The following is a 25,825-nucleotide window of genomic DNA, read 5'->3' as shown; positions in this document are numbered from 1 at the left end:
TTCTAGAATACTTCAACACATTTTTCATTTGTTGACCCTCAAACATTGTATTCAGAGTGTACTGTGGAGGTGTACTGCTGTACGGAGGCAGAGGGCAGAACATATAGAAAAGGTAAAGTTAAGACAAAAACGTGAAGTTTCAGGCAGTTTAACAGCTCACAGATGTGAAGTAATTTCAATAAATAGATACATTAAGAAGGAATTTTAGATATGTGCCAATCATATTAATGCTTCCAGAATCAAGCTAAGCTAAGCTAACTTTTAGCAGGATGAGATTGGCTGGTGTTACTTATTCTCCATGTAACGATTGGACGTAGCTGCTGCCATCATTTATTTTTAATTTCCTAAACGCAGCATAAAAATGGAATAAATTTGGTCAATCTGTCTCATCCGCTGGCTTTAAATAGACATACGGCTTGATTCTGGTTTGGTTTGTTTTACAGAGTCCAGGCTGTTCAGGCTCGTTCAGGCTTCGTCAGTGTTGCTCATGTGATGTCTTTGAATCAAAAATGTTTGTGTGAATGTTTTGGTGGATGCAGTAAAATCATCGCAGCTGTCATGAGGTTCGAGTGCTTGTTGCCGTTGACACACTTCAGTTGTTCCTCAAACAGTCTTGAGGTTTGATATCAGCTGTAGTCATTATGACCAGAGAGTCACTAAGAAAGTGTTTGGTCACACTTTATTTGCTGCTTTTTCAGAGATCAGGTGACACCAAGCAGATGGTCGGAGCCACGGATTTTCGTAACCTAACCACAGCCATGAAGGCAGCAGTTCCACATTTTTATTTCGGGGAACTCGAATCTTTGAATGGAGCGCTCACGCTGCCATCTGTCGAGCTTCATGTTCATCGCACTCGCTTCACTCAGATAAAGTCAGAATAAACTGATTTTTCCTTTTTGTTTTGACCTTCTGTGCTCTGCCTGATGCTCCATGTGTACAGATGTACTGTATATACCGTGTATATTTTTTGATATTGCTTTGTTTTCCAGGGTTTGAGTTGAGTTTAACAGAGTGTCCTTTGGCTGTCTGCTGTATCTGTTAATATATTTACATTACTATTGTTGGTAGGTCTTTTTTGATAAGCTGTGTATCATCATTGGACTGTAATAATTATTTTTATGCATCACAAATTAGCATAGAAGCAATGTTATTATTATTATGAGTGAGATTTACTGAGTTTGTTTCACAGTTGATTGTATTGTCAGGTTAGTGTTTGTTTTAATGTAGTTTTCTTCACTTTTTTCGATTAAACTTTGATGCGTTTAATATCTCGATGTCTCATCTCTCCACCCACCAGCAGTCTTAACGTACAATGACACACAGCAGACAGAGTGAAAACGTAAAGCAGTGGTGATCATACTGCCTTTCATACACCCCCTGCTGTCACACAGATTCACATCTAGACCTCATGTGTCTCCACTTTATTTATCTCCATGGTTCATGGTTTTTATGAAGGCGGTTTTCAGGTTCTTGGTACAGATCATAAACACTGCTGTAACAGACGCTGAAGACACTATGACTCATATTTATTTGCTCTTTTTAATTGAATAAGAACCATGTTTTTTACCTTTGACTGCAGAGAGATGGATGAGTTAACCAGGAGGAGAAACGACCCTCCTGTTCTTATTGAAGGTGATTAAACACCCTTTTGATTATAATGTACAGCATAAAGATCATTTCTAAAGGATTTCATGAACAGTGCTCTTATTTACTCCACTTCACCTCTAGTTTTCAAAGCAGCCCAACATTTAAAGACTGTGGCAGGAAAAGGTGCAGAGCTCTCCTGCTGCAGTGTGACGTTTTGACCACTAGGTGTCAGCCTGCTGTAGAGGCTCTGAAGCAGTCTGACCTACAAACATGACAGTACTGCATGCAGTGGACACAGTACTACAGTACGGTGTCACAGCTGTGTATGTGAAACCGTTTATCAGGATCAGAACACAAGAAAGGGCTGCAGCTTTTGATTATTTTCATTGTTTGATCTGCATATTATTTTCTTCGTTAGTTCAGGGCTTTTTCTGTCTAAACGATGTCAGAAAATAGTGAAAATTCCCTCAGATGATGTCTTCAAGTCATTTTCTTTGTGTGACCAACGATCCAAAGGCCAGAGATCTTCGGTTTAACGTCACATAAAAGTTCTGGCAGATGAGCTGGAACGTGGTGATACTCAGATTGTTTGCTTTGGAAATGATTCATCGATTATGAGAACAGTCAGGGACTAGTTCTCTGTTCAGTGACTGATGGGTTTATTGGCTTTATGGAACCTGAGCCACCTGTGTGACACAGTATAAAAGCTTATGGTCGTGTGCGGCAGCTGTGGACGGATCAATAACTTCACACTGAGACTTTAAATCAGTTTCAAACTGGACTCACATGCAGAATAAAGGATCAGTATCTGTTACGCTCCTCAGCACATTTATCTAAATTGTCACTCACTACCATGTGTCACGCTTCGTTATGTCTTGTGTGCTGCTGACCAGGTGTGGCCAGACATACAGGTATCAGTGTGACACTCATGATTTATTAACAGCCGCCTCCGCCTTCCAGTAACGCTGCATTCACTCCGCGGCCGGCAGCTCGCTTACGAACAGGGTCCCTCGCTGAGCAGGAAGTTACGTCAGCGCTGCTGCACAACTTATGATTGTGATTAAACGTGTGATCCTCTTAAGCAGCCGTGTCACAGCCGTGTTTTGTTAGGACGCAGGGTGTTAGCAGAGCCTCTGGTGAGGCAACACGACGCTATGAATGAGGCTTTGAGGGATCCGGTTCTGTGAGCTGCCAACGTTTGGCCCTTTGTTACCTGTTAGTTTGTTCATGTGCACCTGCTGCTGCTTTCACTGACAGTTTGTAGCTCCGACTTGATGCTGTTTTGATTTATTTAGGTGGAAACTCATGTCCTGAGCTTTATGTCCTGAGGCTCAGCGGCCACTTTATTAGATACACCTGCGCAGTCTGATGCCATCCAATACAACAGCTCGGCCGTGACGTCCGTCTGTATGAAGCTCAACAGCAGCTTATTTCCACTTCCCTCCACACACACTTCAAACTGAGGTGTAATCAGACTTCGGGTACATAGATAATACGTGTGTGTGGGATCAATTCATTTGTTTTGTCAAAATGTCAAAAAATGCTCATCACAATTGAAAGCAATGTCTTCAGATTCCTTCTTTTGTGCAACCAGCCGCCCAAAAGCCAAATTCTGTTCATTTCTATCATATATTTGCATATTTTTTGCTGCTTTTTTGTTACTTTTTAAACAATTCTTGTATACATTTTGTGTTTGTCTGTATGTTTGCTACTGCAACAAAACAATTTCCCAAATTGGGATCAATACAGAAGCAGTCTGAAGTCTAAATGACAGAGAAAAGCAGCAAATCCTGAAATGATCAATCATCAGTTTTGACTCATCGGCTAGTGAACCAGTCGTTGCAGGTGTGCTGAGCATGTGGCTCAGGTTGTGTAAACATGTTGTTTTCTGTGGATTACTGGTGAAGTATGTGCTTCCTGTACTTGGAGGCTTTAGGACCCAGAGGCTCCGTTCAGCCTGCTCCGCTCTGTCGGAGCTGCTGCCTTCTGCCTCCCCGGCCCTGTTTCGGATAGACTCAGCGGCTGCCTGCTGGATCTCTGCCTTTCCCTCTGTCCCTCTCCTTCCTCTGGATATGGAGATCAAAGGCCCAGAGACTCCCGGCATCCAACAGCAGATGGAGGCCTTCCTCAGACTTACCTGCACGCTCAGCGAAGTCTGATCAGCCGAGAGCGGTGCAGCTTTCGGAGTAGTTTCCTCCAGAGTTTCGTCTCCACCTGTGCAGAGGGGAGCAGAAGTGAAACCATCCTCTCCTCTTTAATTTTCCCTCTTGTTGCGGCTCGTCCCGCTCGCGGAGCTCCGGCCTCTGAACTCCTCCCCTCGTCTCTTTCACTCGTTCAGCTGTCACTCTGTCACTCTCAGGATATCCCCTTCCCTCTGTCTAGGGTTTCATAATGCATCAGGATCTCATTCAGAGGCAGGGGTGGATTTCATCCCCCTGCTTTCTCCTCGGTTTAGAACGTGGACGAGTCGTGAGCGCCACTTCAGCGTGAATCAACAGCCGGGGGTCATGGAAATAACGGAGGGTCACAGGGCCGCAGACTTGACTCTGAAGAGCTAGACACAAACAAAGATACTGACCTTTCAGTGCTGATCTGAGCTGAAGCAGATTTTTGGGAGCAGTTTTTTTTTTGTATGTGAATTTCTTGCATCTATTGGACGTACACTCATGGGAAATGCAGCAGGAAGCATGGAGGCCCCCCCGGGGAAGGAGGGCAAGGCGTCGTCGGCCCCTCCGGGCCCCCAGAAACAAACCGTGGGGGTGAAGCTCCCGATGCCACCTGAGGAAGAGCTGGAGCAGCGCTTCGGTGCCGTGCTGGTGAGTGATACAGCAGGTCAGGCTGCATGTCAGCTTTCACACAGAAGGACGCAGCACAAGGCGAACAGCAGAAAGAAACAAAGAACTCAGAAACAAAGAATTCAGAATATGTTGGAAATGTGCACAAGCTTATCGCTGTACCTGGTACACAATGCCTCTGTGGAAAGATACATAAGAGGTCCTTTATGCTGGAGCTTACTGCAGCATTAGGTTCACTGCATGGTCTGCTGGAGGAGGGGCGGGGGGGCGGGGGGGGGTCAGATCTGTTTACAGTTTGATCAACAGTGAATCTGAACTTTACTTCTTCATCATCGCAGCTTCAAAGTTCACTTGAAATATTCTGTTTATGAAGAGCGCTCATGTTTCATTAGCTTACCTTTCAGAGAAGGATCACGAAGAGTTACAAGTGGCCAAAAGTATGTGGACACGTACTTTGGACACCTCTTAGCCAGTCAGGAGAAAGCTGAATGCCACAGCAGGCAGTGATATTTCAGACAGCGGTTCTTTGGGTTTGTTCTCTCCTGTGTCGACACGACGGCGTCCCCGTACACAAACACTGCACAGAGCCACGACCTCAACCCCATCCAGCACGTTTGGGAGACCTGGAGCACTGACTTCACATCAGACCTTATCGAACAAACGTTTTCTGATGTACGCCGCTGTTGGAAGGATGATCCCACATCCTTGATGCGCCGCTGCAGTGTACAAATACTGCGTTCTGTGTTTTCATGCTTCATTTTGTGTGTGATACTCAAAGGCACAGTGTGCACCTAACAAACTGTGGGCTTAGCTTCAGAGTTACTCACCAAACTACACCGTGTGTCCTGGAGGTCGAACACACTTTGAAAAAAGTTGACTTTTCTTCAGAGCTTGAAACCTGCGTTGTTCACGTCCACGTGCTTCCAGCTTCTTCTTCCCCGTCTTTGTTGGCTCATTGCTGCGTTTCTTGGCACATTACAGCCACCTGTAGATCAGTGGACCTGCATGTATGAGACAGACGTGTACGCTACGAGAACCTTTAATGTGAAGGATTCTGTACTTGGTAAGACACCCTGAGTTGCTCCCAGCAGGCCGGCCAGAGCCTTGCAGGACGTGTGTGAATGAGGCACGTTGTGGAGCACTTTGTCCCCTTCGTTCCCGGACAGGCTGGTCTCACTGATGCTCGTGTCTGAATCAGATCCTGCTGCAGATTCAGCATCTGCTGGACGATCTGAACCCAGAGTGGAGGCTGTTCGGGAACAAGACGGCATATGGGTGTGTTGTTGAGGTGTCCACATACTTTTGGCCATGTTGCGTAAATGGAGACGCTGTTTTCTTCAGGTCAGCGGCCTCGTGCTCAGCAGCAGTACACCCTGCGTCTTCAGGTTCTTCATAAAGAGAATATTGATATATTAGATTTCTCATTGGCCGTCGTTCCCAGTGACTCAAAGCCACGACGGCCGGCGTTCCTCAACCATAACTTGATTTTCTCTTCATTACTTCCTTCATGGAGCTGATCGTTATCTCGTGTTTACAACAACACGAGCAGTGAGCTCATGCCTTCGCGGTGACGTGGGAGTCTGAGAATTCAGCTATGTTCAATATGTGACCGGAGCTTCATTCCTTTGGTCACCTGAGAGCCTCATCAGCATGGCGTCATGTAGATCTGCGCTGTGATAGCGTGAAACATGTTGTCAGCGAGCTTGCTCACAGAAACAGCCTCCTGAGGGTGAATGCTAATCAACTGGAGCCCTGATAAATGTTGTTTCCTTCCACGGAGGCGGTTCAGTCGACGTGTGTGAGCGTGAAAGTTCCACTGAACGACCTCTGCTGAAGAGCTGAGGTTTGCTTTTGTGTCGTCACCAGATCAGCTGACTTCTGTCATATTTGGAGGATGGATAAGAGCGCCAAAGAGCAGCCGAGGATGATGTCACAGTTTAAAAGCAGGTTAGAGAAGGGAATGTCCATTTTTTCCACATTGAATTTTTCATTTAACGGTTAAATTATATTTGCAGAAAGTCGGACAGTGTGGCCTAAGAAAAGCTCTCATGGGACAGAAGTCACATTCAGATGTTGTTAACCCTCATTAGTCATAAAGGTCATATTGAATAAGTCATGAACCGTTTTATATTTGCCATTTCTTTTGTTTCTGTCCATAAAGGAACTGTGTGTGATATGTAACCTCATCTGAAGGTGGTGCTTTTTCTCCAGTCTCTTGTTTTGGATGGAGAAACATGTTTGCATGTGCTGACAGTGCAAGTGTGTGCTGCACAGGGTAAACTCAGCCAGCGATGACCACTGCGATGGCTTACTGTGCTGTCAGCGTGCTGTCAGCGTGCTGTCAGCGTGCTGTTAGCGTGCTGTTAGCGTGCTGTTAGCGTGCTGTTAGCGTGCTAGCAGCTGCACGCTGTTCTTCCTGAGGACGTGTGTGTTTGTACATGTGCGAACACACAGGCATCACTCTGCAGCAGTTTAACTGTATGCTGCATCTGAAACCCCCTCACCTCCCCCGCCCTGCCCTGAACACATTCCTGGGTGTTAACAGCAGGATTTTTGCTCCATCACCATCGTATCCCACCAACTCAACCCCTCTCCTCATCCAGCCCCCCCATCTTCTGCTGAGTCTGCATAGCAAATCTCCCGTGCTAAGTGGAGAAGATGCTCCGTCCGCATGCAAACCAGCCGGCTGCGTGTGAGGAGCAGCAGTGAGGGATTCTGCAGACTGTCGCCGGTCTCATCCTGCAGGAGCTCAAAGGGAACAGAGTGTCAGACTGGTGTGGATCTGCAGGCTAATGGCAGAGAGCTGCTGTGTGTGTGTGCGTGTGCGTGTGCGTGTGTGTGTGTGTGCGTGTGTGTGCGTGTGTGTGTGTGTGTGCGTGTGTGTGTGTGTGTGCACGCTCACAGTGTGTGGACATGACACGAGCAGCCGGTGGGTTTGCGAGCTGCTTTTATCGACGTGTGCTCGTGTCTGATGGCACTGCAGTGTTTTCAGACTGAAAGAATCGATATCAAAGTGGCAGAAATGCGCTCAGTGCAGCGTGCGCTCAAACGCTTCAGTCACATCTGAATTTACATGGAGCACTTTTTCCTCAAGGTTTTACATAACACTTTGCATATTTCCCAGCAGGGAACGCAGCTGTGGGCGGACTCGTAAATGCACATCTGTGGATTTGTGTACTCTGTTTACAGACTGAGACAGAAGACGGCGTTGGGAAGAAGTTGATATATTGAATAGTTTGTTTGAATATTACAGACGCTGTCTGATGATGTGGCAGAATTACTTTTACACCCTCTGATGAATGTCTCTTATACACTGCATGGCCACATGTATGTGGACACCCCAGGTGCACAGAGAGATGGTTTTCCCAGCTTCCCCTGACCTGTAGCCCATGCAGCACCTTTGGGATGAACTGGAAAGGCCTCCAGCAGCAGCACTGGGCCGGGGGGCAGTTTTGGTGTATTCAGAGCTGAATCAATAACTCCTTTTCATAAACTGCACGTGTGCAGAGCCAACAGGAAGCACCTGCCCGGCTTCTGTATCCAGGTGTCCCAATACTTTTGTCCACACGGTGTATTTACTTTCTGTTAATCAGGTGATGTTAAACTTGTCTCACTCGTTCTCCGTCTCTAAGTATCCTGACACTTGGTGCATTTAGCAACGGGGGGAAATTTCAAGCCATTTCCTGTCAAATGTATTGATCCTGAAATTGAATTCCATGTGTTTTTATGTGATCACCTGCGAGGCAGTGGAGTCAGATTACACACAGTACGGCAGCCTTGTTTGTGTGCGAGAGGACAGCGAGGACGCAGATTTGGCAGTAATTATTCAGCCACTGCTGCAAACGCAGCTTGTTTCTGTGAACACCATAATTCCATTGATCCGTCTTTTTGGGAGAGTCAGCACGTTTAGGAACTCAGGAATTCATCAACATTCATCGTTCAGAGACAGAAATGTCCCACTTCCATCTGCTGAATTCAGCTCATTGTGCTCGTCCTCATATTGTCGGATCACAGCTGTTTCCAGGCTTGTTTTACATGGATTAGAGATGCACCACATTCGCTCTGTGGTTGAAATTAACCTCAATCTGCTCGCTGCGCAGCCACTTAGCGCACACACGAGGCAGGTGTAAAGGTCACTCATTTTACTTTTTAATGCCACTTACATCAGCACACTTGGAGCACATTTAGAGGATTTGTAAGCCTGGAACACACTGAGGCAATTACTGTGCAGGCTGTCGTGAAAGCGCGAGTGTGACGAACGGCCACATGCTTTCACAGCGAACACGCCGCCGTGTGTCTGAGACGACACCAGCGAGCCGCAGATGAAGTTCAGCTCATTCATATTTCAACCTCGAGGACTCACAGCTTGTGTTTTACATTACAAAGACGACTTCCTGCGGACGCCATCGTCACAGAGCGCCTTCATCCACCCTGACGTGCAGTCCTCTTCGCCAGGTGCTTTGTACCTGCAGGAAACTGAAGCTGAGCAGACTTTTCTACAGTCTGTTACTGAGAAATTATAGCTTCCAGTTACTTCATTAAACAGTAACTAAATACTTTTCTGATTACTTCCACCAGAAAGCAGTGCTTCGCTGTGATCAGTAAGGTCTTAGTCACTGTTTAAATGTGTGTTTTGACACGCGTCTTCTCGAACCTGAACCACGTCCACGTCACTGAAGCAGCTCCTCGTGCAGGCACTCGCTCCTCGTTTGGCTCGTTCCGTCTCCTCCGTGTTTGTTTGTGTTGCCTTCATGCAAATCTCCTGCTTGCATGCCATGTGGAAGAACACGAAGCATCATTCAAATGACAAAACATTTTCCCATCATGCATTGTGAGTGCTCAGATGTCACGTTTGGTCAGTGTTTGTCATGCCTTAGGAGCGTTCTTTGGACATGTATGCAGAGCATGTGTCTCGGTTCAGGTGTCTGCTGCACTTTGTGCCTCTCACCTGTTCAGTCATGCACATTTTCTGTCTGTTCAAACACTTTCAGGTATTTCACTTGAGAGATTTGTTTTTTCTCTGTGCTTCTCTCACCTGTTTAAGTCACTGAAACACTGTGGAGACTGAGCCTGTGGCCCACTGATGGAAGTACTGCAGTATTTATATATCTGCAGTACTTTGAACTGAGTATCTGTGGTGACTTAACAGAAAAAATGCAGTATTAAGTTACTGCAGACGCAAACCAAACATTTCCTGCTGCTGCAGCTTCACATTGAAAGCATTTCACCGGTAGATGACTTTTATTCTGAAGCATTCGCAGGAAGTGCAGCGTGTTCGTCCGTCAGCTTTGCTCTGACTGCTGTCGGTCAGCATTTTCTGACCGCGGATCAGTTTGAAATGAGTCAGGAAGTGATGGAACAAGGAGGAGCCACAGTGAGCTGGTGGATGAAGAGCTGCAGGCTGCACACCTCCAACTCCTCAGGGAGGAGACAGACTCCTTCACCGTGTGCTGCCGACCACACTCAGACCAACATCAGAAAGATGGAAGAAGTCCAGTTTTCACCAGACTGACACAGTAATTTGTCGTTCAGTGACCTGCAGAGTTAAAACACACTTCCTGTTACCAACAGAAAGTCCAGGTGTCACCAAATCAACCAGGACTGACTGAAAGCACCGACTCTCTCTGTGCTGCCTGATAGATCCATCAGGTCAAATAAAACCAGCAGGTATTGATCCACCAGCTCCGCTCATCAGGCCTGATTTATCACGTCCTCACAGCACCATTGATCGGCTGTGCTATTTAAAACCGGCACACATGATGTCCACGCCAGGGCCGGCTGACCTGTTATAACCCTCCAACCCGCCACTTCCAGCCCAACAGACGCTGAATGCTGACGTGTTCAGGCAGGTATGAGGCCCCCTCTCAGCCAATCACCAATCACCAATACACTGTCTTCATCGCAGCCCTGGTGTGCTGCTCAGTAGCTTTCCATGTGCAGTTCTTTCACCTCAGGAATGAATGAAATGAGTCTGTGTGTGTGTCCAAAAACTGTGCAGTGATTGAAAACAATCATGTTAAAGCCACAGATACTCAAAGAATTCCATGTAACAAAAGGAGAAAACTGGGTGTGAGGTTGAGCCGGAGCTTATCTGAGGCCTGGAGGTGAAGCATGCAGCCAATCAGCTGCAAGGAACGACTGCTGGACATTCCTCCACAGACCACAGTCGCTGCTGACGCCTCCTGACGCCTCCTGACGCCTCCTGACGGATGATTTTCTCAGTTTCAGCAGCGAAGACGAGAGCAAAAGGAACAAAGAGAGGAGGAAGCCGACTGCGTGTGTGAGTTGACCACGTCAGCTGACCATGAGAGCTCAGCCTGATTGGTTCTTATCAAAGTGTGTTTCTCAGATCAAAGTCTGACTCTGCATTCAGTTTACTCTGTGCTCCTCACCTGTGTTCATGTGCAGGTGAGGAGTGACACCTGTTCCTGTGTCATGACAGCAGACGTAAACACACCTCTGATAATGACCTGTGATGCGTCCATGAGACAGAAACAGAGACACAGTGACTCAGAGAGGACCGTCATGTCCCTGACTGACAATGACATCACTCACACTGGAGCCATGCATTATTGAGGACGGCTCCATCGCGGTGACGTGTCCCAGAAGTGGACCTGGTTAGTTTGAGGATAACAGGAGGGTTTACCTGAACACAGTAGACTCGATCTACGCTGTGCCTCACAGAGCAGCGCCGTGCTGCCACACATCATAACAGAAACACCAAGAAATGAAGCCAGAAGTCTGGATCCTCCCACAGATGAACGATGAAGAGGACAAACACGTCCGTCCTCTCCAAACTGTCGCAGCTTCCACATCAAGTGTAATCGCTGTAATTGTCTCGTGGAAATGACGCCGGTCTGTCCCCGTCCCTGGACGTTTCCACAGCTTGTGGACAGCCACCATTAACAGCTGCTGTTTGGTGTGTCCTCCTGCTCCTGATGAATGTCCTTTCAGTCCCAGAAAATGTCACAGTGCGTTTGACAACAAAAAGAGACTTCAGTGACTTCAGCTGGACTTTAAGCGTCCTGCTAAAGATGCTAAAGATGCTAAAGAACGACCTCACACAGAATGTCAGTTACGGTCTGTCCACTGCAGGTTTTTGTCCTTTTTATCCTCCATGAGACTCTTTCCTCTCAGACGTCAGTCTCCAGTTTCTCTTCCCGTCTGTTTGCAGAACACGATGAATCTTCCTCCAGACAAGGTGAAGATCCTCAGCCAGTATGACAACGAGAAGAAGTGGGACCTGATCTGTGACCAGGTGGGTTCACCATGTGATCCACCAGCTCGCCGTCATCCTGAGGAAATAAGACGCTTAATGACACATTCTGTGTGTGTGTGTGTGTGTGTGTGTGTGTGTGTGTGTGTGTGTGTGTGTGTCTTCAGGAGAGGTTTCAAGTGAAGAATCCACCATCTGCTTATTTGGAGAAGCTGAAGAGTTACCTGGATCATGGCGGAGTCAGTCGAAAGGTAAATAATCATAAGAACAAAGATAAATCATTTTATTAATAATAAACATCTCAGTTTACAGTTTGATCTGAAAAATCATTAAAAAAGTTTTTCTTTTTACCATCACGTCGTCACCACAGATCAGTAACGAACCGCTTCATCTCTCTTTACATTTTCTGAGTAATTAAACACGAACTGCTCGTCTAACCTTCCTTCACGTCTTCTGCCAGTTTAAGAGACGAGTCCAGGAGTCCACTCAGATCCTCAGAGAGCTGGAGATTTCCCTGAGGACGAATCACATCGGGTGAGTCTTGAAGGAAAGTGGAGAGTTGTGAATATTCACAAATGTGTAGTTTAACTGAAGCATTGAGCCTCTGGTGGAGGCTCTGGTGGAGCCTCTGGTGGAGCCTCTGGTGGAGGTTCTGGTGGAGCCTCTGATTATGAACATTTTTATCTGATTGTGAGTAAATAACAGCACCATTTTCACACATTAAAGTGAACGTGAGGTCGAATGTTGAGGTGATTTTTTAAATCTTTGGACGTCAGTGCTGTGAGCTTTCCTGCTGAAGTGTCTTTTCTCGTTGAAGCTGGGCTCAGGAGTTCCTGAACGAGGAGAACCAGGGCTTAGATGTTCTCGTGGAGTATCTGTCGTTTGCTCACAGTGCTGTCACGTACGTATCAGCTTCAGGCTCCTTTGTTTTTCATTCGTGGAACAGTCAAATCTAAACTGTGTGCGTCTTATCTCCTTCACACCGCCGCTTCCCGTCGCCATCAGCAGTCTCATGAATGACCTCTGACTCACAGGCACGATGTGGACACTCTGGACAACGGCACGCTGCCCGCGGACAAAAACAAGGCTGTGGACAAGTCAGCGGAGGATCTGAGCAGAAGTGCCAGTAACTCGCCTTCTCACAGCGCCTCCAAGGCCAGTAAGACCTTCACCGTCAGGTACGGACCGTTGGATGCTTTCCTGCTGGTGCTGCCGGATCAGCCTCCACCCTTCTGGGAAAGACGGGCGGAGGCTGATGCTGGACCTGCATCAGTGAGGTCCAGTCCTGATGCTGGACATCAGCTCTGACTGAGAGGAGCACAGACTGGAAGCTCGCTGTTGTCTAACACAGTCGTTAAAGCTTTAAGATTTCCCTTCGTCAGATCTAAGAGGTCTCAGTCAAACCACGAGGAGCCAGACTTAAACACACGTCAACACAGGTGTCCACAGACTTTTGGCCACATGGAGCAGCTGGAAAGAGAAGATTACTAATGATTCTACACAGTCACAGTAAACCCTTTAAAACGGAGCTTTATTAGAACACAAATCAACTACATGTAGTCTGATTTGTTGTGTGTGTCCACACACTGTATGTACACTGCTGCACTACACGCACGCACGCACGCACGCACGCACACACGCACGCACGCACGCACGCACGCACGCGCACGCACGCACGCACGCACGCACGCACGCACACACACACACGCAGAAATCCTTCATCTGCTGCAAAGATTAAATCCGGTTCACACAAACTTTAGACTGCAGCTGTTCGATATCCACACACAGTTGGATCAATACAGAAAGCACACACACACACACACAGACACACACACACACACACACACATATAAATGCAGAGATTTTACAAACTAGACGAGGGTCTGACAGGATTTCTAACGTCATAACTTTATTTTAGGACGTTGAATCGAGTTGGTCTTTATTATCTTTATGCGTCACACAGAGATGAGAAGAATATTTATTAAACTGTTGAGAATTTAAAAATACATCAAGATACTGAAAAATCAGAATAAACATTAGATCATGAAAAACAAATACAGCTCTAAATATACATGATAAAACATCTAAAAATACAATTTGGAATATAAATAGTGAAAAACAGAATAAATGAATATGAATGATAAAATAAGGAACATCAATAAAGAACAATAACTTTATACATACATTTGAATAATTACATTTTAATCACGTGAGCTAGCTGTGGCAGCAGATCGGACCAATCAGACGAACTGAAAGAATGACGCGCACACACACACACATTCTCAGACATCTGATCTGCATTCCTGTCATCAGTGTGTGTGTGTGTGTGTGTGTGTGTGTGTGTATAGTATCACCTGTTTGAGTGTGAGTGTGTGAAATGTCCCTCTAACCTGTCATTAGGTGGGAGCTTCCTGTTTGTCTGCTCAATCCAGATCAATCAATCAATCAGCTGACAGACAGTGTGTCCAACAGGAAAGCCCTGAGGAGCTCTCGCGTCGTGAGTCCGACGGACGACGTTCACCTGTGCATCATGTGTTTACGAGCCATCATGAACTATCAGGTAAGTCATCCTGCAGCTTTAAAAGGAACGTACGGAAGCCCACTGCTGCCAAAAAACACAGAAAAGGACAAAAAGTTTGGAGTGAAGAGCAGAATTTAGACTTTTGAATAACTATTATGGGATGCTAAGACAGAAAATGAACTTTCCACGTAAAGACTGAGAAACTAATTCAGATGTTTTTTTCTTAATAAAGCTAAGATCGACTAAGACAACTGTGTGTGTGTGTGTGTGTGTGTGTGTGTGTGTGTGTGTGTGTGTGTGTGTGTTGTCAGTCCGGGTTCAGCCTGGTGATGAAGCATCCGTGCTGCGTCAACGAGATCACGCTCAGCCTGAACAACAGAAACCCGAGGTAAGGATCGCCGCCGCCGGCCGACGAGCTGCCGCAGGCCGCCCGTCATCGCGGTGACGTGATGTAACGGCGAGTGTCGAGCAGCGTTAGCGTCTGACTGAAGGTGGACTTTGTGCTCCTCAGGACCAAAGCTCTGGTGCTGGAGCTGCTGGCGGCCGTGTGTTTGGTGAGAGGAGGCCACGACATCATCCTCTCCGCCTTCGACCACTTCAAAGAGGTTCGTAGACTTTTACTAAACTACATGCAGACGCGTCCGTCCACATCAGAGCGATGCATGATGGGACACGGTCGATGCAGTGTTTGTCCTGCTGGTCCAGTCAAAAGCAGCTGTTTTAAATCGCACTCGAGGATACTGAGTGTGAAGCTGAGCAGCAGACAGACGCCGTCAGAGACCAACGTTTAGCAGCTAAGAGCAGGTACGTCCCTCAGGAGCTGGAGACCAAACCCAGAGCTAGAAGAGACAGAAGACATCAGGCGACAGAGACACGACTTGTTTCTGCTGCCAAACTATTACATAACTGCTGCGCACCTTCAAATAAACCTCTGAAACTGGCAAATTTTGATCCAATTCAGAAACTAATGAATGAAAGAAAGACGACACATCTTAACCAGAAAGCCTCGATAAAGGATCAATTGATGCTTCGAACTTCAGAGATTTGCCTGAAATTACAGTTTGGTGTCTGTGAAAATGGAGGATTGAGTCTCGCCTTCCGCCCCGTCATCCTCAGAGTTCTGCTCCACCCTCGCCTTCCTTCCAGGATGAGCTCCATGTCTTCACCGGCTGCAGCACGACGGCTCACATATTGTTGTAAACCGCTCTCAGGCTTAACATAGAAGGCAGATCGGTGTCACAGCACCCACATACCAGGCGCCCTTTAATGTTGAAAAGCAGGTTAAGGGGACGCCCGGACCCACCTGCCCCCCCACCTCAGCTGCTCTGCCAGCTGTCCCGCTGCCAGACCAAACTGCCTGAGGAGGCGTGAATATGCGAAGCGCTTGTGGAGCTGCCTCTGACCTCTCCTTGGCCTCCTCACATCTTTGCCTGAGAAAGCAGCAACTGTTGCCAACAGATGTCCTCCTGCGGCTGCAGCAGCGCAGACAGACCAGAGACTAAACCTGAACCAGGACGCTCTATAATTAGTCCAACGCTGCCCTGCAACAAGCTCCACGGCAGCACTTCAATGTCTGCTGGATCAGGATCTTCACCAGCGACGGTTTCTTTCAGTCTCCAGTTTCAGAATCACCAGTTTGATCAGAGCGAACGGCTGCTGACGTGGTTTCACTTCAGTCTTTGCTGTTTGATTGAAGAGTGCGTAAAGTTTGGTTCAGATCTCTCAAACTGAGGCGGAAACAAACAGACTTCGGTGAACATGAACTCTGGTTTTGTCTGATGTAAAATCACAGTTCGTCCTTTAGTTTCATTCTCTCAAATGTAACTTTATAAAACATTTGCTGTATCTCGATGTGTCTTTTATTTTGAAGGCCTTTTTCGTGGAAGACGTGTTGCAGACGGAAAGCAGCTTCAGTTTCGGCGTCTTCGTCTTGTTCATGTTTGTTTCATTTGTCAGGATCCGACTGTGACCCGTCGATGAGTCGCGTGTCCTCCGGCTCAGGCTCATCTCTCTCTGATCTTCATGAAGCTGTCCCTGCTTTTATCTGACTTCCTCCACCGCCTGCAGTTGGTGCACGATGGTTGCCTCCGCACACCGACTTCCTGTCAGATTTCAGATAGATTTTCATTGCTCACTTTCAAACAGTTGTGGTCCCGAGTGTGTTTCTGGTCTGTCGGCCTGGTTGGCGTCCTCTCTGTGGACGGACGCCTGCTGGTTATTTGTCTCGTCTCTGACTTCTGTTCAATCTTAAAAGTTCAGAAATGTTTGATTCACAGTTTTTATTCCTGTTTATTTGATCTTATTCAGTTCATTTTATTGTCTTTTCCTCCTCTGGGCTCTGGTCTTTCCTGAAGCACACTGTTAAGGAAAGTGCTGTCTGTCTGTCTGTCTGTCTGTCTGTCTGTCTGTCCGTCCGTGACCTGAACCTGAACCTGCAGGTTCTCCTCAAACAGCAGCCATGTTCACCTCCTCTGTCTCATTCTGTCAGATCGTCTCCACACTGTGTGACTTCGGTGCAGACGAGTCGAGACAGTGAAGCTGTTTTAGTCCACGTCTGTGTGGACACACTGCCCCCATGTGTGTACACATGGAGGGACATAATGCAGAGTTTATTTATCTGGATTTAACATCCACAGTTAATCAGGAAGCACAGGTAAGTTTGAGTCCTCACTGCTCCGATGTTTTCCAGGTGTGTGCAGAGAAGAGTCGATTTGAGAAGCTCATGGAGTATTTCTGCAAAGAAGACAGCAACATCGACTTCATGGTGAGCTGAGACTGTGACGCTGAGACGACCAGTAAGACGTCAGTTTAGAGGATCCAGTTTTGTCAGTTTTCAGTGTTTCTTTCCACAGTTGAAGCGGCTGCTGGTCCTCACGGCTGCTTCATTACCTGCCACAGTGATCTCACCTGTATTTACTCCGTCTGTCCACCAGGTGGCCTGTATGCAGTTCATCAACATCGTGGTCCACTCAGTGGAGAACATGAACTTCAGGGTCCACCTGCAGTACGAGTTCACTCGTCACGGGCTGGACGACTACCTGGAGGTGGGTTTGACCTTTGACCCCACGCTCACGCGGCGCCTTGGTTAAGACCGTTCGTTCGGGCTGGTGATCATGTGTTGGACGTCCTCTGTCTGTGCAGAAGCTGAAGTTCACAGAGAGCGACAGGCTGCTGGTGCAGATCCAGGCCTATCTGGACAACGTGTTCGATGTGGGCGCTCTGCTGGAGGACGCCGAGACCAAGAACGCTCTGCTGGAACACATGGAGGAGCTGCAGGAGCACAACACGCAGGTAGACGCCGTCACACACGCACGCACAATGTGATCCATGACCAGTCACACATAAAGACGATGACTGTGCAAATGTCCCAGCTGAGCACCAGGCTTCAGGACAGCGAGAGGGAGGCCATGGACAAAGTCTCCGATTTGGAGAAGAAGCTCATTCAGACCACCAAAGAAGTGGAGCTCCTGAAGGTAGAGTGCACGTCCTCCTCTGTATGCTTCATGCTTTGACCCACCACGCTCGCCGTAGCAGTGGACAGACATGGACGGTCTGTTTTGTCAATATTAAACCCTGTCTTCTCCCGTCCATGGACATTTTTTCAAGTCGTACCATCATTAAAGCAGTTTTTGCTTGTAATTATTCCTCCTGTTCATACTGGAGTTTGAGAGGCTGCAGCATAGAGGACCTCCACCCTAAGTGATGGAGGACGAGATCCACAGTCCTCATTCTGGACAGAGATTAACGAGAGGTTTGAACAAGTCAAGTGATTGTCGTCTTCTTGATGCATCAGACACGATGACGATGCTGTTTGTCCTCAGGTTAATTAATGTAATGTCCAGGTGTCCACATACTTGTGGCCACACGGTGTCTTTCGGTGCAGCCTCCGTCCTGTGATGTCCTTCACGCTCGTGGATTCGTTGACGTGTCCTGACGCGTCTTCTTTGCAGGAGAGTCTTCGCGAGTCTTGCTCTCAGGTGAGTCTCCTCCAGCAGCGAGAACGAGAGAGAGAGCTCGAGCTGGAGAGGGAGCGAGAGAGAGAGCGAGACAAAGACCGGTCCACGCAGGCCCTGAAGGAGCTGGAGGCCAAAGTCCAGGATCTGGTGGAGCAGGGCCTGGTCCGCATGGAGCGCTCCTCCTCCGGACACCTGGACGTCCAGGTGGTCCCTGTCATCCAGCGTGTGATACAGACAGGTGAGAGAAGTAATGAGAAACATGTAGAAGCTCTGAACTGTGATCAGCTGAGGGCCTCCGGTCAGGCTGCTCTCACAGGAGACCAGCTCTGACCCTGAAGCTGAGCGCCTCCTCCTCCTCCTCCTCCTCCTCCTCCTCCTCCTCTCACACAGCTGCCTGCATGAATCATGATGAATTCACTTTCTCCTGGCACAGGAGAGACGCAGCAGTCGCATTAAAGTCCATGAAAAAGTAATGAGCGTTTCCCTCCTCTTTATTTTAGGAGTCAGCTGTTCCACAGAAATGAAAAGTCGATTATTCACGTTCTGCAGCCGCGAGAGTAAAAACTTCTCCAGAATAAGAGCGGAACAAACGACGACGTGCTCGTGGAGCAGATTTCAGAAGAGTCAAAATATTTAGTGCATTTAGCAAACAGAGAATCAAAGGTGAAGCGGTCGGTGGTTCTCCACCCACACCCCAAAAACAGAGGCTGCAAAAGAAAAAACTGACCGCTGGACGACGTGGAGGCGTCTTAACCACGTTCAGCTGATTAGAGCTGAGCCTGTTTCTGTGGAACCAGCAGATTGTGTCTTCTTCTGACCTGCAGAGGTCAAAGGTTAAACAGAGCTGTTGATCCTGACTTCAGGTAAAGACGAACCAGATTCAGGTAAAGACCATGAGGCCGCTCCCCCCTCCTCAGACCCTCCCCCCTCCGAAGCTCCTCCGCCGTCAGCGACAGTGCAAGCTCCTCCTCCACCTCCTCCTCCTCCACCTCCAGGCTCAACTGGAACTCCTCCTCCTCCTCCTCCGCCCCTGCAGCCTCCTGGAGGTGGTACGACCCAGCAGTCAGGGGGCGTGGCTGATGGGAGCTCAGGTGAGTCCACAGTGAGAGCAGGAAGCCTGAGAGCCAAGAAAACTTAAGTTTCATTTTAATATTGAGACTGAAGGAACAAGAAAAAGACCGAATCGAACATCTTTTTGTGGAATAATGGAACTTTTTTCTTCTTCCAGGCTGTAGAAAAAAGAAACCCGTTCAGACCAAATACCGCATGCCGCTGTTGAACTGGCAGGCGCTGAAATCCAACCAGGTGACGGGAACCATCTTCAACGAGCTGGACGATGAGCACGTCTTAGAGGTTTGACCAGATCTGGATTCCTCAGTCCAGAACCATGCACACGTCTGCCGTCATTCTACAGCACGTGGATTGTTGTAGTTCACGGCTGCTGCGTGCCGTCAGGTCCAGTTCCACCTGTGATCTGACGAGTCCGCCGTGAAAAGCTCGTTTTAACTCATCTCTGCGTATTTCTCTGTTTTCTCATTGGACCCTCATCAGGAGCTTAACATGGCGTCTTTTGAGGAGCAGTTCAAGACCAAGGCCCAGTCCAACCCCGTAGAACTGGGGACCCTCAAGATGAAACTGGCCCACAAGACCCCCAGTAAAGTGTCTCTAATGGAGCCCAACAGGGCCAAGAACCTGGCGATCACGCTGCGCAAGGAGGGCATGGCTGCGTCTGATATCTGCTGCGCGATCGAGACGTATGCGCCAAAACATCGAAGCAATACGACAGTAACCCTCTTAATCTGCCGTGCAGCACAATTACTGCCTTTACCTTTACTGCGTCCCCACAGGTACAACCTGAGAGCTCTGAGCCTGGACTTCCTCGAGCTCCTGGAGCGTTTCATCCCCACAGAGTACGAAATGAAGCTCATCCACAACTACGAGCGTGAGGGCAGGCCGCTGGACGAGCTCAGCGAGGAGGACCGCTTCATGGTGCGCTTCAGCAAGATCCCGCGGCTTTCCCAGCGCATCAGCACGCTCACCTTCATGGGCAACTTCCCCGAGAGCGTCCAGCTAATACAGCCGGTGAGTCCGCCACAGGGACAACAGGCCAACTGTGCTTCAGACTCACCTGAGGCCTGTGAACGACAGGCGTTAGTCACCTGAGGCCAGGTGTGAACGACAGGTGTTAGACACCTGAGGCCAGGTGTGAACGACAGGCGTTAGTCACCTGAGGCCAGGTGTGAACGACAGGTGTTAGACACCTGAGGCCAGGTGTGAACGACAGGCGTTAGTCACCTGAGGCCAGGTGTGAACGACAGGCGTTAGTCACCTGAGGCCAGGTGTGAACGACAGGTGTTAGACACCTGAGGCCAGGTGTGAACCACAGGCGTTAGTCACCTGAGGCCAGGTGTGAACCACAGGTGTTAGACACCTGAGGCCAGTTTGAAATGCTTTAATATCAGATTTTTGTTCCACTTTTTGTTTCATTCCTCTCTGATTCGTTACATAAGTGAATGAGAGACTGTTGTCGTCTTATTCGGCTTTTATCTGCGTCCACAAACAAATAACAATCATTCCCACCTGTTCCCGGCAGCAACTGAACGCCCTCATCGCCGCCTCGATGTCACTCAAATCTTCCAGCAAGCTGAAGAAAGTCCTGGAGGTGAGTCCAAAGAGCAGCTGAGTGAGTAAAGTGTCACATTCATGACTCTGCACGAGGCCTGCGGAGAACACGGAGTCACAGCTGGATGTTACTGAAGGTGAATCACCTCTCCACCAGGAACATGAATACACAAATGCTCCCTGTGTATTTTAATTAAGAGCTCAGTTTATTCAGAACTGCATTCGGTTTAATTTCAAGTGTTTTTAAAGTCAGTGATGAGTCAACATTCAGTCTGACTCTTTAATTACATCACTTGTTTTTCCCTGTTTGCTGTGACACTGAACACATTTGTTGTTTTATTGCTCTTTGAATGATTTCAGAGTTTCTTTTATTAGAAAAACTTTCTATGATGGAAGTTTTTTATTTTCAGATTCAGACAGAAAAGAAAAAAGTTCCTCACTTAAATGAGAAACTTTAATTCGGGAGGTTTTTCTTCTCTCTGACAAATGGCTCCACTCTTTTAAACATCCACCTGGAGTCCATGATGGTCCACTAAGACCTTAATGACGTGCAGGAGCAGATCTGCGGTCGTGATCTGGATCGGAGGTCCAGGTGGACTCCAGCAGCCGCTCGCTTTGCTTCAGTCAGCCTTTTGGACTGAAGTGATGAAGAAATGTGGGTCCATTAAGGCGAACACGAGCTCTTCCTCTGGAGTCAGTCTGAACAGTGTCTTACTCTTTACGTCCACGTGGGCGGCGCTCTCGCTCCTTCTCGTGGTTGCTGATTCCCAGCTGATCTGTTTTCTGTGTTTCTGGTCTAAAGATCATTTTAGCGTTTGGAAACTACATGAACAGCAGCAAGCGAGGGTCAGCGTACGGCTTCCGGCTGCAGAGTTTGGATGTGGTGAGTGAGAAGTCACAAACGGCGTCTTTACAAACCTTCAGCCTCGTCCTTCACGGCCCTTTCTTCTTCTTCTGTGGTTTTCTGTCGTCTCTCTAAGCTGTTAGACACCAAGTCGACCGACCGCAGGCAGACGCTGCTGCACTTCATCGTCAGCATCATCCAGGAGAAATACCCCGACGCCCAGGCCTTCTACAGCGAGCTGCACTTCCTGGACAAGGCGGCGCTGGGTGAGTGAACGGCGGCGGACGGAAGGTTCTGGAGGTCTTCAGAGGACGTGAGGAAATCACAGCGAGCGCATTCAGTGACAAACAGCATCAGATGTTTTAATATGAGGACTGAGGCTGAAGAGTTTTATTTCTGATGTCTGAGAGAAAAGTTTCTCTCCTGAACATGATTTTAATAAAAGGTTATTTTAGCTGATGGAAAATTAAACCACAGATGAGCAAAGACAGAAGATTTAATCCCACGTCTTTAACGAGTGTTCAGAAGAGAACGAGGACACTTTCTACTTCTGCACGAGTACTGACTCACTGTGTACAGCTCAGTGTGTATATTTAACTCACTTTACAGTTTTTACTTTGTACTGTGGTTGTACACAGGAACCAGATTTTAGATTTTAATTTTCTAATTAAAAACTATTAATCTCTGTAATAAAGTAGAATTTCACCGATAAGACCAAATAAACAGACTTCAGACGAACTGAAAGCTCAGCGCTGCAGAGTGAAACCACGAGCTGCAGCTCAGCGACGACCCGAACGTCCAGCCTGAACTCTCTCCATGTCTCCGTCGTAGTGTCTGTGGACAGCGTCCTGCAGGACGTGCGAGCTCTGGACAGAGGCATGGAGGTGACCCGGAGGGAGTTCTCTGCAGAGGAACACAACCCCGTTCTGCAGACGTTCCTCAGCAGCAACGCCGAGCTGCTCCGCGCTCTCACCGCCGACGGGAGAACCGCCCAGGTCGGCTTCAGCCAACCAATAAGCTTCGACACACCCGAGACGCTGCGTGACGTCGTCTCCTGCTGATCTCTGTGCTTTGTCTTTCCTCTCTGACAGGACGTGTACGACTCTGCTGTCGAGTACTTCGGAGAGAACTCCAAAACCACGCCGCCCTCCGTGTTCTTCCCTGTGTTCGTCCGGTTCATCAAAGCCTACAAGGTCAGAAAACGCTCATTTTACCGACTCGACCGAGAGGCCAATCGGAGCTTCACATGGACGTGAATGTTTTTCTCTGACAGCAAGCCGAGCTGGACAACGAGCAGAGGAGGAAACGGCACGTCCTGAACTGCGAGGCTCCGTCAGCTCCACCCAAACCTGAAGGCACCGCCAGCAAGGTAACGTTCAGCTTCCTGCAGGCGAAACGATGCGTTCACATGCCCACGGACATTCCATCACTCTGACAATGGAGCATTTTCATTTCTCAGGTTTCAAAGGATCTGCTCGTTTCTGTCCAACATAAAAACAGCTGCATGGACAAACATCTGTTCCCAGCAACGCACATCTGTGTGTGTGTGTGTGTGAATTCATAGATATTAGCACAAAAAGCTAAATGTGCTAAATGTTGCTGAAAGTGAGAAGCTGAACTGAACCAGTCTCCAAGAGGAGCTGCAAGTTTTTCATACAGATGTATTAACACACACACACACACTCACTCTCTCTCAGAGCGACTGGGGCCGTAACAAATCACGCCGGCTAAGCTGCAGTTTGTTTCCAGCCTGTCGGATCGTCTGACTGCTCGTTTTTCTCGGCCTGCTCTGTTATTATTGCCCTGTGAAGCGAGCGGAGTTTGTCATGTGACGCACGGCGTCCGAGTCTGTAAATAAACCTGACTGTTACTCAGAATGAGATCCGAGCTGTGAGACGGCGGAACGATCCGGCAAACGTCTCGCTGACGTGGACACGTTTGACGTTCCAGGTCGCCGTGACGTCCAGAGTGCCGCAGGTGGAGCTGATAGCAGAGCTGAAGAAGAGACAGGTGTCTCCTCAGGTGAGGGAGGGGAAGGACGGCGCCATCGAGGACATCATCACAGGTAAGCGACGCCTTGAAGTGCGGTCTGGACGTGGTTAGCATAGCTTAGCACAGACAGTGGAGCAATTAGCAACGATGCTAACTCATTTCCAGGTTTTCTGTCCTTTTCCTCAATCTGTCTGTTTTTCTGCTGTTAATCTGATTTCACTGAACGTTTCTCCTCCAGGATGCTCTTCCTCCTCCTCCTCTTCGCTTTGAGGCCTCTCTGACTCTAACTTGTCCTTGCTTCTCTCTGTTTGTCCCTCCTGTCTTCCTGTTGTCCCTCCTGTCCTCAGCTCTAAAGTCTGTGCCCTTCACGGCTCGCTCTGCCAAACGTTCCTCCCGTCTGCTCTGCGACTCCGTCTTCATCGACGAGGTGACGTCCTCAGATCCCTCGATGCTCCGTCTTTCTCTGCCAGCTGCTCGTCTCTGTCTGATGTTTACATCCACACGATTATTCAGTAACGTGATTTAAATGTTCTGGAATCATTTCTTTGAAGCTCAGACACGCTGTCCTACCACAGGAGACATGTTTTCTAATGGAGCTGTAAACTCACCTGCAGACAGATTAACGCCACCTTTAGTAACAGCTGACAGCAGTAAAAACCTGCTCGGAGACGTTCTTATTTGGGATCCTTAATGCGTCTTTGAAGGACTATTTTGGAGGCAGTTTAGTGTCTTCACGCTCTGAGTGTCCTCCAGAGACGTCTGCTGCTTTGATGAGATTCAGTGTCACTGAAGCAGCAAACAGCAGAGCTCTCTGAGCCTCTTCTGATTGGACGGTTCAGTTCGCTTGTTCAGATCGACGAGCTTCTGTCGCCATCAATGACGAGATTTCAAACAGCTGATAATCGATCGGAGTGTTCAGCTTCACTTTGATCTGGTGACTTTCTGCGGTTTTGTTTTTGTTCTTGAAGTTTTCCTGATGAAGATTTTTATTGAAACTCAAACTGACTAAAAGCTCAGACCGTCTGTGCTCAGGTGTCCACATACTTTTGGCCTTTTAGTTTACGTGACCGTTGGTGCTTCCTGCTTCAGTTGAGATCAGCTGATGCTGCACGTAAACGATCTGATCCCGAGTGTCCGTCTGTCCTCAGATTTAAGGAATCAGCCGTACAGACGGACGGACGGCAGCCGACGCAGCGCCAAGTGGAAGCAGGGACAGCAGCTGCACGTGTCCTCCGACATCTCGCTGTGAGGACGAGCAGACGCGGAGGTGAAAGGTCACGACATCGTCACAGATCAGAAATCAGCTGAAATCTTCCTGAACGCGGTGAAACATCCTGTGATTGAGATGAAATGTTCGAGAGTGAATGTTAGCTGCTAACGATGCTAATGATGCTAACGACGCTGGATGTCCCCTGAGCTCGTTAAGACCATAACGAGCGCTTCGTTAGCGGCGCTCAGATAAACTGATGACAGAACGTTCAGAAATCATTTTGATAGTTTTCTTAAAAACTGATTTTTTAATTGATTTGAAATATTATTGGCTGCTTTTCATCTTTCTTCACGTAGGTCTCAACTGAAGATTTGTAATATATTTAAATTATTTTTAATACTGAAGTGGAAGAATGAGGAGCCTCGACTTTGTTTCTGCATTTCAGCAAATAAAACTTTTTCTACTGGTTTTGATTTGGCGTCTTTTTTTTCTAGGATGGTGAAGTCAGTGAACAGCTGACCATCAATCATCCAATCACAGCTCTGAACATCGTAACAGCCGTTTTTCACAGAACGTACAGAAATAAATTAACCTCATCTACACGTTTACCAGAAGAGGTGAACACATGAATCCACATTCATGTGTTCACCTGAAACAGAACAAAATGAGAACTTTCACTTCTGGAACTTTAGGAATGTTTATTTTAACGGTTTTCTACTTTAACTGAAGTCAGATTTTAAATGCAGGACTTGGACTTGTAGTATTTACTTGTACACTGAGTATTTCTGGACTGTAGTATTTTTACTTGTACTTCTTTGAAGTAAAACCATGAACATTTTATCATCGTGTTCTCTCATCAGAATTCTCTCGTTAGCTTCTGTTCTTACTGAACTTCCTGTTTCGTCGTTCCCGGCTTCCTGTTGGCGCTCAGCGTTTCCTCAGCGAAGCTAAAACTTCGTCCGCTCTCGTTCTCGCCGCCTTCAGCTCTTCGGTCGTCTTCTTGCTTTGTTTCGCTGCTTCTTCAACGCAGGAAACAAACTGCGGCAGATCTTCGGCTCTCTGAGAGTCCGTGATGGCGTCCT

General features: G+C 47.9%; 1 protein-coding gene across 2 annotated transcripts; it reads left to right on the top strand.

The window, feature by feature from the left end:
* The first annotated feature begins 3,658 nt into the window (after positions 1–3,658).
* fmnl1b (formin-like 1b) lies at positions 3,659–25,187 on the top strand. 2 transcript variants are annotated; one of them, XM_076760178.1, is made up of 27 exons: positions 3,659–4,403; positions 11,557–11,640; positions 11,766–11,849; positions 12,059–12,132; positions 12,416–12,499; positions 12,633–12,776; positions 14,071–14,158; positions 14,431–14,507; positions 14,631–14,724; positions 16,809–16,883; positions 17,053–17,163; positions 17,261–17,410; positions 17,491–17,592; positions 18,070–18,313; positions 18,939–19,166; positions 19,304–19,428; positions 19,627–19,829; positions 19,923–20,157; positions 20,669–20,737; positions 21,500–21,580; positions 21,678–21,807; positions 22,373–22,536; positions 22,633–22,734; positions 22,815–22,910; positions 23,492–23,606; positions 23,881–23,960; positions 24,682–25,187. In XM_076760178.1, the coding sequence occupies exons 1-27, from the start codon at positions 4,254–4,256 to the stop codon at positions 24,685–24,687; spliced, it is 3,195 nt and encodes a 1,064-aa protein (XP_076616293.1). In that variant the 5' UTR covers positions 3,659–4,253; the 3' UTR covers positions 24,688–25,187. The 2 variants fall into 2 exon arrangements, with proteins under 2 accessions (XP_076616293.1, XP_076616292.1); XM_076760177.1 differs by lacking the exon at positions 23,881–23,960 and having other exon boundaries at positions 24,682–25,186.
* The last annotated feature ends 638 nt before the right edge of the window (positions 25,188–25,825 follow it).

This window comes from Chaetodon auriga, chromosome 20 (assembly GCF_051107435.1).
Source record: "Chaetodon auriga isolate fChaAug3 chromosome 20, fChaAug3.hap1, whole genome shotgun sequence".
In the NCBI taxonomy this organism is placed as follows: Eukaryota; Metazoa; Chordata; class Actinopteri; order Chaetodontiformes; family Chaetodontidae; genus Chaetodon; species Chaetodon auriga.
Note: the sequence above shows the minus strand (reverse complement) of the source record. Positions and strands in the feature narration are given on the sequence as shown.

Excerpts from the sequence above, each read along its gene's own strand:
- fmnl1b (XM_076760177.1), top strand. The coding sequence starts at position 4,254 with ATGGGAAATGCAGCAGGAAGCATGGAGGCCCCCCCGGGGAAGGAGGGC. Across the intron at positions 12,500-12,632 it reads TTTGCTCACAGTGCTGTCAC|GCACGATGTGGACACTCTGG; the intron begins GTACGTATCAGC and ends TCTGACTCACAG. Across the intron at positions 14,159-14,430 it reads GAGCCATCATGAACTATCAG|TCCGGGTTCAGCCTGGTGAT; the intron begins GTAAGTCATCCT and ends GTGTGTTGTCAG.